This window comes from Sturnus vulgaris, chromosome 10 (genome assembly GCF_052056855.1).
Source record: "Sturnus vulgaris isolate bStuVul1 chromosome 10, bStuVul1.hap1, whole genome shotgun sequence".
Taxonomy (NCBI): domain Eukaryota; kingdom Metazoa; phylum Chordata; class Aves; order Passeriformes; family Sturnidae; genus Sturnus; species Sturnus vulgaris.
The window spans coordinates 9763392-9777686 of NC_142252.1; the positions used below are offsets into that span (position 1 = coordinate 9763392).

The 14295-nt window shown below is 39.4% G+C and overlaps 1 protein-coding gene across 1 annotated transcript in view; it reads left to right on the top strand.

The window, feature by feature from the left end:
- Positions 1–14295, top strand: part of COL4A3 (collagen type IV alpha 3 chain) — a 58997-nt gene that overhangs the window by 26103 nt on the left and 18599 nt on the right. The window contains exons 17-33 of the mRNA XM_088170916.1: positions 98–142; positions 1518–1571; positions 1947–1988; positions 2695–2782; positions 3123–3158; positions 3462–3626; positions 3829–3921; positions 4655–4750; positions 5098–5168; positions 6334–6522; positions 7388–7556; positions 8429–8521; positions 8962–9066; positions 10390–10487; positions 11840–11990; positions 12112–12225; positions 13043–13210. Coding sequence (XP_088027042.1) covers positions 98–142; positions 1518–1571; positions 1947–1988; positions 2695–2782; positions 3123–3158; positions 3462–3626; positions 3829–3921; positions 4655–4750; positions 5098–5168; positions 6334–6522; positions 7388–7556; positions 8429–8521; positions 8962–9066; positions 10390–10487; positions 11840–11990; positions 12112–12225; positions 13043–13210 — 1777 coding nt within the window. The remainder of the gene's footprint in view (positions 1–97; positions 143–1517; positions 1572–1946; positions 1989–2694; positions 2783–3122; positions 3159–3461; positions 3627–3828; positions 3922–4654; positions 4751–5097; positions 5169–6333; positions 6523–7387; positions 7557–8428; positions 8522–8961; positions 9067–10389; positions 10488–11839; positions 11991–12111; positions 12226–13042; positions 13211–14295) is intronic.

Consider the following 14295-nt stretch of genomic DNA (forward strand, 5'->3'; position numbering starts at 1 on the left):
TTACAGTTATGTGCACAGCATCGAGTTCCTATGCTCTTTGAATGCAATATCCTCACTTTAATTTTTTTAAATTTTATTTTACATTTTTCCTTTGTAGGGGAATCCTGGAAAAGAAGGTGCCCCAGGTCCACCTGGTTTACCGGTAATGAAAGAAGCCTTCTAAATGTTTTCTAAGTGATAGTCATCTGTTTATGACAGTTCTATCTTCCTGTCACAGCTCTTCTCTCATTGTGGAATGTGTTTCAAAATGTTGATTTGCATACACTGAAACATTTCCTTCATGCAGCTGGCCTTGGAACATGCCATGTCCTCACAGATTTATGTGCAGGAGACAGAGGCTCAGTTCATAGATAAAATAAATAAGAAGACCTGTTGCTTGCTGCTGACTATCTAATAAGTGTGAGACACATTGCAAATTCAGCAAAATTAATTCTGCTGAGTTTTTTTCTGGTTAGTCACATTGAAATTTTTGCAAAAGAGTTATACCTTCCCTTTAACATGAATCGAGAAGAGAAATGAATAGTTTGTAACCACTAGGATCAAAGACATTGTTTTATGAAGAAAAGTTATTGTCAGGGTCATGGCTATCAGATGACTGATTGCTATTAAAACTATCAATTTGTTAACATGTAGTTCTTAAAATATGCCATTTTAGAAGCAAAATAGTCTCATTTGTGTACTAATTTAAAAGTTGGAATTGTTCAAATGTGTTTGAAGTACTGTATTCAATTGGTTAAATATCAGTTCTCTTTACTTCATCTCTACTTTCACATCATTAGAGTCGCAGTGACCTTATAAATATCTTACCAAAATTCTTACTGCCAGGATAGCCCATTGCACAAGTATCTTACTGTAACATCACCTTTGTCATGCTAAAAGACCTTCACAGGCAGTCTAAACACATTCCAGTCTGACAAAGAACACTGAATGACAGACTGCAAAGCTCTACTGTCTCAGCTAACAGAAAGAAAATTTTCTGTCATGACAAAGACATGTCATTGCTCTGTTCCCATTTCAGCTTTACTCACTAGCAGTTCATTCAACTGCATGAGCCTCCAAGATGTCTCTTGCCTGTATTCATTTACAGAAGGCATTAGTCTGCACTGTTTTCCTTGGTGCTGCTGACACCTCTTGAGATCAGCACCATCCCACAGACTGAGTTCTGGGGAGGGTGTTGAATAGGAGAGTCTTGCATTGTGTTCAGGTTCTCCCCTTCAGAAATAGTTTGCAGAGAGAGAGCAGATCAGAGACTCCTACATTTGTGCCATGCACAGCAGCTTCCCCTTGGGAGTGTTGGAGTGTGCTGTAATAAATGCAGGTTTGGATGGGACACCTGCAGCTTTTCCTACAGGCATAGAGCTGTACCTCCAACTGGATCTTTCACTCCAGTTTCTTCTCCTGAGCAAGTTGCATTCACTTTGCCATCACCATGAAAGATTAAAACTTCACATTTTAGATCTTACTGTTGTCAGTGCTAAAAGATTAATCCTTAAAAAATTGTGTACTGTGATCTGCAGGGACAGAAGGGTGAACAGGGCAAGCCGGGACTGGCTGGAAGGCAAGGAGCTAAGGTATTGTCCAATGGTTTGGTTGTTGCTTTTGAGGATAAGCAATGATGTTATTATATAATTTTATTTATTACTGTGTATATCATGTGTTTCACTTGGCCTAAAAAATGACAAGGGTATCATGGAATAGGGAATGGATCAGCTGAAACAAACCATGGGTTTGAACTGGTGTCCATCTGTGTCTGCTGATGAGTTCCTGTAGGCTTTGGTGTATGCAGCTGAATAGTTGTGTAAGGAACAGACATGGGGTGTTGAAGGACTGGTCAGGAACAGTTGCTTTTCTGTAATGTTTTGAACAATGTACTGAAGTAACAGTGGGTAAATGTCATTCCATACATTGTTTTTAATAAAAAAAACTTTCTCTGTTCTTTGATGAAGGGGATGAAAGGAAACCCTGGTCCACCTGGAGCTTGTGGACGAGTAAGTGTAAAATACCTTCATATATAATTTTTCTAAACCATTAGAATAAGAATAATCTAAATGGTTTGCATGAGAAAATAATGGATATCCTGTGCTGCTCTAATCAGGCATGGCTTTCTCTAAGTACTGATATTGCTGGGATTCTCACACAGATGAGATCTTCCTTTATATGGAATTGCATACAGTATCTGTGCCTGGTTAGACCTCACCTGGATCCAGCAATTTTGGCAGGAGATTGGACTGTCAAAGAACAGTTAAAAAAATTCACAGGAGTTAATATCTAAACCAATTTCTAATCACTTTCACAACAGGGGACCTAATTTTAAAATCCTAAAAACACTTTTTAAAGAAAGCAAGAGTAGGTATGAGTACTATTTCCCTGTCTGGTCATGCCATCTCCCTAATGGCTTTCCTAAAGGCCCCATGTGCACCTAATGGAAACTTTCTGCCCAAGTGGTTTAGGAGAAATAGCTTTGTAAAAAGCTGAAGTGTTTGTGATATTGACAGAGTACTAAGAAAACACTGCTGCTAATAACAATCCTGATTTCATTTCTGGTTACTTGTAATTAGTAAGGTCTTGTGGTGTCAGAATATCACAATTATGAATGAGATCAAAGCATTGCTTTAATCATGTCTTCGGTGTGAGGTACTGTGCTTCTCTCTTAATTCTTGCAACTCTTTCTTTTCTTACCACCTTTCTCTTCAGACTGAGTATTATGATTATGTGGTTGGTGAAAAAGGGGATGAAGGACCCCCTGGGCCTCCAGGACCAAAAGGTCAACGTGGCATGCCTGGTGAGTGGGACATCAAAACTACAATCCTGTAGCAAGAACACTCCACTCAAAGGGCTTATTGCACACTACATTTTGAGCAACCTTCTTCTGCCTTTACAAGAATATTTCCTAAACTCACATCCTGAGACTATGATTTTTAGCATTATTTGCCCTTAAAAATAATTGCCAGTGTGTAAAAGTTGCATGACTGGTAGATGCCTACTCAGGCAAAACCAAGTTCTTATTTTAACTTTTAAGCTTAAAATGCAAAAGATCGAAGTTTGTATCCAATGTTATTGAATAGTGACTTTGTAAAGTATAGAGTGGTTTAATTCAAGTTTTTAATATCTTGCTTTTGCAGGGCCACAGGGTCCTCCTGGAGCTGCTGGTAGACCAGGTACATGCAATAATAAAATTACACTGAATCAGCTTTGTCAAATATTAATTTCAGATGACTTTAAAAATACCTCTAAGTGCTGAAAAATTGTCACCCAGGAGCTCTGGTGGGTCAAGTTCTTAGGTTAAAGATCATTTTCAAATGTCTGTAGAGTCTCACTTTGATTAATATATTTCAAGATAAAAAAGATTTGTGGGATGAACTTGATGTGTTTGTCTGTCATTTAGCCTTTGAGTACTTACTTAGCTTTGAAATGCCTTTTCTTCTTTAATTCTGTTTTTGTGTTTTTTCCCCTTTGGTTAGGTGTGTCAAGACCTGGTCTGAGAGGGCCCCCAGGATTTCCTGGCCCAAAAGGAGCAAAAGGAGAGAGAGGACAACCTGGCTTGTATATTGTAGGCCCTCCAGGACTGCCTGGTATTACTGGCAGGCCTGGTTCTGTTGGATTGCCAGGTCCTCCAGGAGAACCAGGTACTTCAAGTTGCAGGTGTTTAGGATTTTTCCAGGTGGCTCTCTCTTTTAAATGAATTGTTGAATATCTCAAGTTGGAAGGGACCCATAAATATCAGAATACTGTTTCTAGCTTATCCCTTCAACTTTTTTCTCCCTTAGCAAGTAGAGAATTGTCTGAATAATCTGTGATGTAATGGTGCCATGCTCATTTCATTAACAGGTAGAGTAACGTTTGGAACTGGCCTACCAGGCCTTCCTGGAGAGCCAGGGTGTACAGGACCTCCAGGACCTCCAGGAGATACTGGCATGAGAGGTCAGTTTCAGATAAATGTCACTCAGAAGTAGATGGTACAATCTAGTAATCTTCACAGATCCTCATTAGATCTTTTGAAAATTTAATTTACCTTTTAAATCATTAGCTGAGTTCAGAGTTTTAAGAACAGTCATTAGGGATAGTGAGATGCCCTCCTCCCCTTACATCAGCTAAAAGAGCAGTGATGTGCCAGTGCTGCACACCAGCTGTACAGAGCTGTGGCAGGGTGTAGATCTTCACTGGAACAGTTACTACAGATTGGTAGGGCTTTGTTCTCTGTTTTTATATTCTTGCTGATAGTTTGTCCCTGAAAGAAGCTGCAACTTCCACCCACAGAAGCTACTGAATCTCTTTGCCCTTTGCTTGTCATTAGAATGACCCTGAGTGTTACAGAGCTCTGTTAGTTGGAAGTGTATGTCCCTTACTTCTTTTGAGAGAATCTGGCTTATCAGTAAAGTGACCGCATCCAATTTTTTTGCTGAAACATGAATTTAAAAAATAAAGATATTTAAACTAAATCTTTCTGTCCTTTCAATTAATTGCAGTCAGTTCTGATTGACTTTCTGACCACAGGTAATTGAGTAGTGTGTTAGAAGTGATCTTCCAACAAAATTAAGGCCATGATTCTACCACTCCTGGCCAAAAAGTGTTAGCTAGAACAAACTAAGTAGCACATTAGTTAAGTTTGAAAATGACTTGCTGTGAAGCAACTAATGATTTCTTTTCATTCTAGGTGATGATGCTGGTGTGTGTACTGATTGTAGCTACATTCCAGGAATGCCTGGTCTTCCTGGGTCTCCTGGGCCTCGTGGTCAGGATGGCATGCCTGGTAAATTGTCTTGTTCCTTACAGGCTAGTAGGAGTGAAAATGATTTTGCTTTTAGCATGAGATTCATGTGTGGGCATGTCTGCAGCCTGCAGTCCTTGAACTAGCCTGAGGTGGTGGTGAGTGTGAGAGCCTGGTGCAGCTCCCTCTGCTGATATGAGCACAAGCCCTAAAAGATGGGAACTCGGAGTGCTGATAGGCTTTAGGTGCAGTCTGAAGCCAGCTCAGTCTATGATGACTAATCAATATAACAACAGAAGCATTGAATACTGGGTGCAGTTATTGGAGCTTATCAAAATCTATGTCCTTGTTTTCATTTTTCTTTACTAAATATACTGTTTCTTTTGCAGGTAGAGATGGAACAACAGGTCCAAAAGGTTCTCCAGGTTCTCCAGGAACACCAGGGTTTCCAGGGGCCCAAGTAAGACTGGTTTTTCAGACTAACATTCAGATCCCACTGTAATTATTTCAGAGAAACATCATGGCTAGTGTTGTGTGCAGTGTCATATTGGGTGATCTCAACAGGTTTTTTCCTGTAGTAATGACTGTATCAGCATGGGAAGCAAGGCAAGAATGTAATGTATGGCTCACACAGCTTTACATGAGCCTGGTTGCTCAGTGCAGCAAGTTAGCTGCAGTCAATGAGGCAGGTAAATAAATACCTGTGTGATTAACCTGTGCTGCATTTCATGTTCTGTCTGGTATAGGTAGTCTATGGTTACCTTCTATTCCTTTATATAATTCAATAATCATGGCAGTGGCTGTAAAGCATATAAAGATTTTTGTGTGCTGTGATCTTTGTCAGACTTCTTAATTCTCTTGTTTCCAGCATACTCAGGAGTTGCTAAAGCCCCAGCTGTACAGAAAAACTTGCTTCTCATCATACCCTCTTCAGGGGTGCAAAGGACAGTCCCTCCTGGGAAAGGTTATGAAGAGGGAAGTCGGCCACCTGCTGCCACACGTGTCAGTTGGTTGTGCTAACTTGTGCCCGTAGTAGTAATTATTTATGGGAAAGTACAGCCAGTGCTGTCCAATAAAAAGTCATGCACAAGTATTTGTTGGGGTTGTTTCTGTACAGATGCAGAATGAGTCTGCTAACAGGCTTTGCCAGGAGCCCCCAAAGAGTTCATGTGCCCAAGATGACGAGAGCCCAGTGTGCTGTTACTGGGATAGTGCACCCGCTTTGTAACCTGTTGGGGAGAGGAGGGAGAGGGAAGTTAACTATGAACAGAGCCAGCTATGGCACTTAGAGTGGCCCTGGGGAAATATTCCCATGTGGAAGAGAAATTTCTTACTAGGTCTTAAAGTCCTTCTTTTTGTGCCATGGTCTTACTCATTAAATTATGCTACATTATTCCTGCTTGTAGTAGCATAAATGAAATGGTAGTCATGTCAAAAGAAGTAAAGACAGGAGAAAAAGAAAAGACAAAAAACCCCAAAACCCTATTCATTGAAGTGTGCCATTACAGAGAATAAAAATGAGACTAGGGAGAACCTCTCTGAGGTATTTAATATTTAAAAAAAGAAAACTTGAAAACAGATAGCATACATCTAGCACTGAAATTCTTTTGATAACTCTATTCTAGGGACCTCCAGGTTTTAGAGGAGAACAAGGACGTAAAGGATCAAAAGGTGAGCCAGGATATGTACATCCAGAAGGGCCAAAAGGTGAGCGAGGAGATCCAGGAGCCAGGGGAGAAAAAGGAAGAAGAGGTTCAAGTGGATTTATGGGAAGACCTGGCTCTAAAGGATCCAAGGGTTCTAAAGGTGAAGAGGTGGGTATGCACTTCTTGCAATTGATATGGAAGTCATGGAAACCTAAGTCAGCATTTTATCTTGTACAACAATCTGTTTAATCTATGCAGATATTTCAGCTGATATCCCCTACCTGACTGAGGGTACCGTCCTCAACTGTAACAACCAATATGCATGAAAGGAGAGGAAATATTCTGATATAATACCAGAGAGAGATGAGGCCAGTGTAGGTACACATTGCAGAAAAACCTCAGCAGTCTAGTGAGGTGTTAGTTTGGATATTGATACTGGAGCATTTTGTTGGATTTCTGTGATGGATAAAATATTTTTCAAAAGTATTTTCCTGATTACTTATAATGCTTAATAATTCAAATACTGCCTGTTCAGTCTTTATGGATTAATTTTCAGTGAGAACTGACCATAAAACTAGAATTGTTAGGGCAGAGTTCAGCAGAAACAAAAACTAGCAATTATTTTTGTGTTATGTTGGCTGAGAAACTGTTAACATGACTCAGATATAACTGTCTCTAAACCTGACTTCACAGTATTCAAGGAGAGTCAGAGCTGAGGTGGGTTTGGGTTTTTTTGTCAAATGTTTTTTAAAATAGAAGAAAAGTGTACAGTACAACAACAGTGATTGGAAAAAATCAGGAAATTGTAGTTATTTGTAGTATTTCCCTCTTAATAGCCCTCTCATTGTAACAGTTGATATTCAAATTTATACTCATATAATCACAAGTAAATGAGAGGAAAATTTTTTTCTTAAATTATCAGAGTTACTCTGTTACTGAAATAATACAAGATTATAGTCAGGGAAATGTGCATTTTGTTAAGAAAGCTGGTGTGGAAAGCAAGTAATGCTTGGTATACATGTGTAATTATTAGGGATTGGCTGGATCAAAAGGAGATAGAGGAGTACCTGGATTGCCTGGCAGACTTGGGCTTCCTGGAGAAATGGGGCTTCCTGGACTGCCAGGTTATGGACCACAAGGAGTTAGAGGTTCTAAAGGCTCTAAAGGAATACCTGGCCCACCTGGATTACCTGGAGAAGCTGGTTTGTAACTTCCCTATTTTACTGTGTTTTACCTATGTTAAGAAGTACTTGATTAAAATTGCAGAGAGAGATTGAAATCAAAGACATAATTTATGAAACATGGGAAATCCCTCCTTGCCATAGGACTTCCACAGCATTGTCCCAGATTTGGTCCCTCCAAAGATTGTAGCAAAAGTCTTAGGGTGATAAGGACTTAGTCTTAGGGTGAAGGGACTCTGTACAGTCTGAATTTCATCTCAGCACAGGGACAGCTATGATGTCAGACCAAGTTACTCAAAGCATTATCCAGTTGAAAATCTCCAAGAATGAAGACAGCACATTATCTGTGAGCAATGTGTTCCAGTGCTTGACTGCCCTCACTGGACACACAAAGTATTCAAATATGAATCCAGTCATCATCATTAGTGTAAACTGAGTCAGCAAGGTGTATGTAAAGGGCACAATAATTTTTGACTGCTGGAAACATACCAGTGTAGGTTTTACAGGCAATCCTAGTATGGAAGAACCCAGCTGAATGGCAGGCATAGCAAGGTTGCATAAAGATAATGCCCCTTGAGTCTTTATGACATAGAGTTGCAGATTTAAGCATTTTTGCAGTTGCATCATTTTCCTGGTGACTTTCTGCTTCCTTTTCTGGGTCTCCACTAGACTGCAGGAGGGCTGAGAGGAAGACTGTGTGTTAATAAAATGATTTTGCATAATGAAGCCAGGATGAGAAGGCTTTTTAAAGCCTTTTGAGTTTCAGAAATATGGAAAATGTAGAAGACTACATTTTTAGCCAAGTAGATTGATCACTAATATTTTTAAATGCTTGAGATTACATATTGCCAAACTGTACACCCTTGTAATATTTTATAATGTATTTGCTGAAGGTCTGAAAGGAGAGACCAGTAGGGCAACTCCATTACCTGCATTGCCTGGACCTCAGGGACCACATGGTTTACCTGGACCCCCAGGAGTGCCTGGTGAGTACCATCACTAAATCAGTAAAACAATTAAAATCAGAGACTGGTTAACTGTAAGGATCTTTGCTGGGGTTTTGTGGAACAATAGTCCTTAAAACTGTCCTGAACAGCACAGGGCAGTTTCTGTTTCAAGCCTCCTATAAAGTATGTTTGGAACCTCTCAAGAAGTGGAAGATTTGTGTCTGCATGTAGCTGTTTCTAGGTGTCTGGAATTTGGCCAGATTGCATAAAAACTTAACTCACAGGCTCATACATGCTTTGGTACTGTGAATGCAATTAGCATTTTAACTGTGAAAACCTGCATTGGAGAAATAGTGTCTAAATTCTAATACAATCTACAGTGGTGTCCTTATTAATAATGATAAACTATAACACACATAATCTTACAAGTTGATGTTCTGTGGTAAGACATTCACAGTTTACTTATTTTCTTTGTACAGGCAGGGTTGGAACAAGAGGTCAGCCGGGTGATCCAGGACATCCAGGACCAACAGGTGACACAGGCTTTCCAGGGCTTGGGTTTCCTGGAAACCCAGGTCCCAAAGGTAAAAGACCCTTTTTGATCTACTTTAAAAAAAAAAAAAGCAAAACAAAAAATATTTTTTTAACTACGCCTTAAAATAATTATGTAGTTAAAAATATAAATCAGTAAACAGACACATAAATGTTTCTATCAGTCTTGTAATTTACTGCCTTCGTTTTAGAAATTGCAAGTTGGAAATATTCTGAGGTATTTCAGAGTATCAAGTATCAAAGCTGACAGTAGGAAAATACTTTAAAAGACATTGATGCTTTCTGGAATATTGCCCAAACAGGTGAAGCTATCTCATTTGACTGCTGCACTTAATTCAGATGGATTCTCTTTACCTGGATATGTGTTACAGAGACAGAGCTGTATGAGTGTCTTCTTTCTTTTCAATCAATTTTGGTTATGTTCAGTGTAATACCTGCTCTATTGTGCAGGTAATAGAAAGCATTTTAAATACTGTAAATTTGGCCATTCCTCATGCAAAGTTATAACTCCCTTTGAGCACTAGAAATACTAGGAAATTCTCAAAATCTTGTAAGGACAGGAGTTAACAGAAAAAGCTCAGATACTAAAATTTGTACCAAGCTGCTTGTTAAAGAGAACAGCAGGAAATGACATCAGAATGGGCTCACTTAAAAAAAAGAATACCTGCTTCAAATTAGTTCATAACAAATAGTGTTACAGTCAATTTTGAGTGAATACGTAAGGAACAAGATGCTGTGTGTCACATCTACTCTGGAATTAAAATCAGAATCACTAGGTTGGAAGAGACCTTTAACATCATCGAGTCCAACCCATGCCCTATCACCTCAACTAAACCATATGGCACCACTGAGTGCCACATCCAATCTTTTTTAAAACCATCCAGGGATGGTGACTCCACCACCTCCCTGGGCAGACCATTCCAGTACTTCGTTATTCTTTCTGTAAAAAACTTTTTCCTGATATCCGACCTATATTTCCTATATTTCCCATGGCACAGCTTAAGACTGTGTCCTCTCATTCTGTCAGTGCCTGGAGAAAGAGACCAACCCTTACCAGATTACAACCACCTTTCAGAGAGCTGTAGGAGTGATAAGGTCACCCCTGAGTCTCCTTTTCTCCAGGCTGAACACCCCCAGCTCCCTCAGTCGTTCCTCACAGAGCTTGTGCTTCAAGCCCCTCACCAGCCTTGTTGCCCTCAGCATCCTTCCTAAACTGAGGGGCCCAGAACTGGACACTCAAGGTGTGGCCTCACCAATGCTCCCTTCAGCTCATGTAAACTCCATTAGTGTCAGAGGCTCATGACCACACACATGTAAAATAAACCATCTGCACTGCCATTTAATTCCTTTTGCAGGAGATAAAGGACTTGCAGGAGGCAGAGGGCCACCAGGTTGTGAAGGAAAGACTGGAGATCCAGGCCGAGCTGGAAACCTAGGACAGCCAGGACAAAAGGTTTGGTTAGAAATACAGCACAGACTTTTCCATAAGGTCCTATTCATTAAATTTTATACTGAGGAAATAAATAAAGAATTGTAAGGAGTATAGGAATTCCTTTATTTCTGGACTAGTTATGCACAAACTATGAAATTAAATTCTTTCTATGAAAAGGGGCTCAAGCCAAAATTTTAGATCCAAATACAAGATTTCAGAATTCCAAGTGTTTGGGATGTTTTCCTACTTCAGCTTTCAGACCACAAGAAGGATATTGTATTGCTTACAGCAAAAAAATTACGGCCACAGCTGCTGAAAAGATGCCTGTTCAGAAATCCAATTAAGCATATATTTGATGGAGATCATTGACAAGTAAGTATGTATTTCATTTAAGCAAATGCCCTGTTGAATTGAAGCATGGAGAAAGCAGACTGAAGGTAATACTGCAGTCACTCCTGCTGATTAACAGAAGCTAATTACTGATTCTTGACTACTCTGTAATTAGGATTCCATTTGGAACAAAATATTAACACCTAAATGATTTGAAAACATGGCATTTCTTTTTTTCTGTGTGTGCCTGTATGCAATTCTTTTGTGCATTTTTTGATGTGATGAAAGAAGGGGACTGAGGTTGTGAATGTTTTTTTAACTATTTAATCTGTATTTGATGCCACAGAAGATCTGGATGTGAAGGGGCCTCTGTGGTCCAAGTATATCATTAGTGACTGATATAAGGTCAGGTCTGCTGACCTGCTTTATGAACATATTGATTTGCAGCAGTTCAATCAGCTAAAAAAACCCTACCAATTCAAACTTTCCAATCAGAGAATACACTTGGGGCACTTGTGATAAAACCAGTCTTCATGGAAAACAATGTTCAAAAGAATGATTTTTCAAAACCCCAACACCTGACTGAGTATTCTGAGACATATCTGAGGTCATTTAAATGACCTTCATTATTTAAATAAATAATTTGATTTGAAAATATAACTATGATATAAAAACAAAGGAAAAGTTATATTTGCACAAACTTCACCTCCACTTCAGATAGATATCCAAAGCTTTTCACAGCTACAGAAGGCATGTCAATGCATTAAAGACCAAATGGAGGGAAGTGTCTTGCATTGCTCAGAAGCAACTTCTTCGGATTAGGAGACAAAGTTTAAAAGCTGTCTAGATGAATTCCTCAGCTGGCCAATAAGGAGCATCCAGTGGTCTGCTGAACTGAAGCCGTTAGAAATTAGTGTGAAAGACCCAAAGAGGATAAGGAGAATTATCCTAATAAAATGAGGTCATTATTCCCACAGTGGAGAAAATATTTTGGCAGATTTGCAAAACAGAAAGGATTGTTTACATTTCTCTGTGTGTTGCAGGGTGAGCCAGGCATGGTTATTCCTGGAGAGCCAGGAAGAATGGGTTCACCAGGAAGTCATGGCAGTCCTGGCTCAAAAGGTGAAGATGGGCTTCCAGGACTCCCAGGTCTACCAGGGCATCCTGGGCATGATGGTGATGATGGCCTAAGAGGTAATGTTGCCAGAGAAGCTCAGGGAGCACAGCAAGTTATTTTAAGGAAAACCAAATCAAACAATGTTCACTCAAAGCCTAAAACTTAATTTGGCTGTGAATCCACTCTCATGTCTTCTAGGAGATCGTGGCTCACCTGGAGTTCCTGGAGACCCGGGATTTCCAGGGAGACCTGCTGAATGTCTTATTGGCCTGCCAGGTTTGCCAGGTGGCCAGGGAGCTACAGGCCCACCAGGTAGGATTTTCTGACCCAAAAATGCCATTTGGCTGGGTGAGTGGGGATTTTGTTGCTGCCTTCCAATGGACTGAGGGAGCTGAAATTGTTTCTGGATGTTGTTTATAGAACAGTATGCAAGGAAACATGAGTCCATTTAAAAGATGCTCTTTCTGTAGATGGGAGGAAGCACAGACACTGATCAAGATGGATGAAGATTCAGATTCCACCAGACAATATAAAGAGTAATCACAAACTGACCCAAATACCACAGGAAAAAGGATGTTTCAGTCATATCTCCCCTGTGGGACTGAACTTAGATTCTGTGGTGCAATGGGACTGATAAAGAAATAAAAGAGAGGAAGAGCTCAGCTAGGTAGGAAAACAATTTAGGGTCCCAAAAGTACCTGTCTGTACTGTATATGATTTTCTTTTTTAAAAAAACAGTCAGGCATACTTTCATATACTTTCATACTTCATATACTTCATATACTTTCATACATATGCATTTTTCTGCATATGGTCTCAGAAGGATTTTTAAAAGGAAAAATTTAAAGAATGAATGCAAAATCTGTGGAATTTTCAGGTTTGGATTTTTCTTCTTTTTTTCAAAAAGAACAGATTTGTCAACTCTCACTGGTTTTTATTCCTCTTTTCAAAAAACCCAACCCACAGCCCTTGTAAGATTTCTGGATGTATCTGTTGCCTTACAGATCTCATGTTTAGCCTCAAACAGGCAGAGTTCAAGAAGAGTTTCATGCCTATGATGTAAAGATAGAGATGAAAGTTTGTTTTTCAGACAGATCTATCATACTACACTGTCCTGCACTTTTCTTAGGAGGAAGAGGTTTACAGGGTTCAAAAGGAAACCTAGGTCCTCCTGGTTTGAGTGTCCCGGGAATCTATGGAAAGCCTGGGGAACCTGGATTAATAGGTCTTCAGGGAAGTATGGGATTACCTGGACCCAAGGGACAGTCTGGAAGACCAGGAATCTCTGGTTTGCCAGGTAAGGATTACCCAAGAATTTGTTTTGATGTAGCAATTAGGTGAGTCTTTGCAGAAAAGTGTTTAGCAAAAGGGTGTGCAAAAAGGTCATGTTTTTCCAGACTGAAGATGCTGAAATATTTTACCCTTCACAGTATTCATTTATCTTTGAGATTTTATGGAAAACTAATAAATCGTTCTTCCTTAAATGATGAGCATATCTTGAAGCTCTCTTGATACAGTGTGGAATTTTCTGTAATAGTCTTCTGAGAGCAGTGTTTTACGTAGATTTTTATACAGTAATGTCCTTGCAGTAGGACGTGAAATAGTTAATATTCAAAGCACCTCTCCCAGCACAATGGAAGTGCAAAGTGTTTAGTTCTTACTCAGCATCCCTTTTCAAACAAATAGTTTGTAATACCATCTTCTTTTTCTTAAAATTCCAGATCTAGAATCTGACAGAGATGAGTCAGATCAAGCTCTGGCACTAACCAGAGCTACCTTTAATTAAGCTAAGTGGTCCCTATAGGGTTGATTTGTTTGAGATTTGTCTTTCAGAAATATGTTCAAATTTGTTTTGAAAAAAAGAAAAATCAGTCATGCAATGCTTATTTCTAACAAAGATTTTTTCCTTAATATCAAGTCATTACACTGTGGGAAGGAGATAGAGCATACCTCTTTATATTGAGAATCTGTAAAGCTTTGGAGAAACATGTAGCACTTGACTCAGTTATGCAAACATAGACTTCAGATGGCATTTGAGGGAGTTGTTATTCCCAGCTGGTCTTTACTCCTGAACCAGAAATGAATGTCATTCCCATACATCTCATGACCAATCTCTCATCCCCATGTGGGTATCTCAGATACATTATCCCTCATCCTTATGAATGAAGCTTTTTCATTCATTGGTAGGAGTTGTTGCAGCTGCTAATTTTGGTAATTTGGGGGTTATAAGTCATGATCTTGTGATTAAAGATGGGAAAACTGGCCTGGACAGTTACAGAAATGGAGAAAAAATAAAATAAGCAATTAAACAGTGAAATGACAGGCGTAAGTGTAGTTTTCTGAAGTAATGTTCTGTTTAACTGATCAAATACTAATATGTTC